The following is a 1381-nucleotide window of genomic DNA, read 5'->3' as shown; positions in this document are numbered from 1 at the left end:
AGTCTAGTCTATAGTCTAGTCTATAGTCTAATCTATAGTCTAGTCTATAGTCTAGTCTATAGTCTAGTCTATAGTCTAGTCTATAGTCTAGTCTATAGTCTAGTCTATAGTCTAGTCTATAGTCTAGTCTAGGCTAGTCTAGGCTAGTCTATAGTCTAGTCTGTAGTCTAGTCTATAGTCTAGTCTGTAGTCTAGTCTGTAGTCTAGTCTGTAGTCTAGTCTATAGTCTCTTCTATTTTACATTCTAGTCTATAGTCTAGTCTATAGTCCAGGTTTTCGTCTAGCATATATCATAATTTAAAGTCTATCGTACTTTCCAGCTCTGCTCATTTTGGCACTGTTAGTCTGCTGCCTTCTAACTTTTACATATGCAGATGAAGCCACTACAACAACCACAAGAATCCGCAACATACCAAAAATAACAAAATCACGAGCAATTGCTCTAGAAAAAGCAAAAGCAACCACCACTACTACAACTACAACGACACCACCACCTCCCACACAAGCAGCCATAGAAGAGACTACAACCGGTATAAATGATATTTGTATTCACGGTATTACAGCCGTGATAGGAAATTCCGAAGAGGAGGAGACAATTATAAAGACGCAAAATGATTTGGTACAAATAATAGAGGGCGATATAATGATAAGTGTCATTACGAAGGATACAATATCAGCCATGTTTGTGATAAATCGTTTGAATGTAGCAAATCTACTGGAGGCCAATTTTGAAATAGGTAATAATTTAAAGTTAAATAAATATTTGCTTTTTATATTTAAATAATTTTTTTTTCATTTTTGTAGGCATTCGTGCTATCGCTATAGACAGCGATCGCTTGGTGGAGAATCTCCTATTACAAGAGGTGGAATATCAACAACAATGCCTGACTCATGCTGTGGGCATTTTCATTGATTTCGATTATTATAATATGCTGGGGGATGTTATCAAAGAGTTGGATTATTTTATTTGGCCTATACCTTCAACACGTGCTGATATTTTTCCCAAAGTCGCTCATTTACTCTATCAAATGCCTTGGGGTGATCAAATTGCTTCAGTGGAAATTTTAACAGAAAATTTAAATGTTTATAATGATTTTATGGATGCAGTTCGTTCAGAACACATGTGTCTAATGCATTTTAAAAGTGATAGTAATATTTATATTTTGTTTGGTAATAAATTGGCTTCGCATTTCAAAGAGAATGGGACGGTGTTTGCAGTACCCACAGAACGGATGGATAGACATTTTATAATAGGTGAGTAAAGCATGCATTTGTTTAGTCTATAGTCTAGTCTATAGTCTAGTCTATAGTCTAGTCTATAGTCTAGTCTATAGCCTAGTCTATAGTCTAGTCTATAGTCTAGTCTATAGTCTAGTCTATA

At 35.1% G+C, this 1381-nt stretch overlaps 1 protein-coding gene across 1 annotated transcript in view; it reads left to right on the top strand.

Annotated features, from left to right (window-relative positions):
* Positions 1-1381, top strand: part of LOC111689963 (protein bride of sevenless) — a 4667-nt gene that overhangs the window by 671 nt on the left and 2615 nt on the right. Inside the window, exons 2-3 of the mRNA XM_046949744.1 lie at positions 321-737; positions 805-1254. Of these exons, the coding sequence (XP_046805700.1) occupies positions 321-737; positions 805-1254 (867 nt within the window). The remainder of the gene's footprint in view (positions 1-320; positions 738-804; positions 1255-1381) is intronic.

The sequence above is a fragment of the Lucilia cuprina genome, chromosome 4 (assembly GCF_022045245.1).
Source record: "Lucilia cuprina isolate Lc7/37 chromosome 4, ASM2204524v1, whole genome shotgun sequence".
Lineage (NCBI taxonomy): Eukaryota > Metazoa > Arthropoda > Insecta > Diptera > Calliphoridae > Lucilia > Lucilia cuprina.
This window is presented reverse-complemented; position numbering and strand designations above follow the sequence as displayed.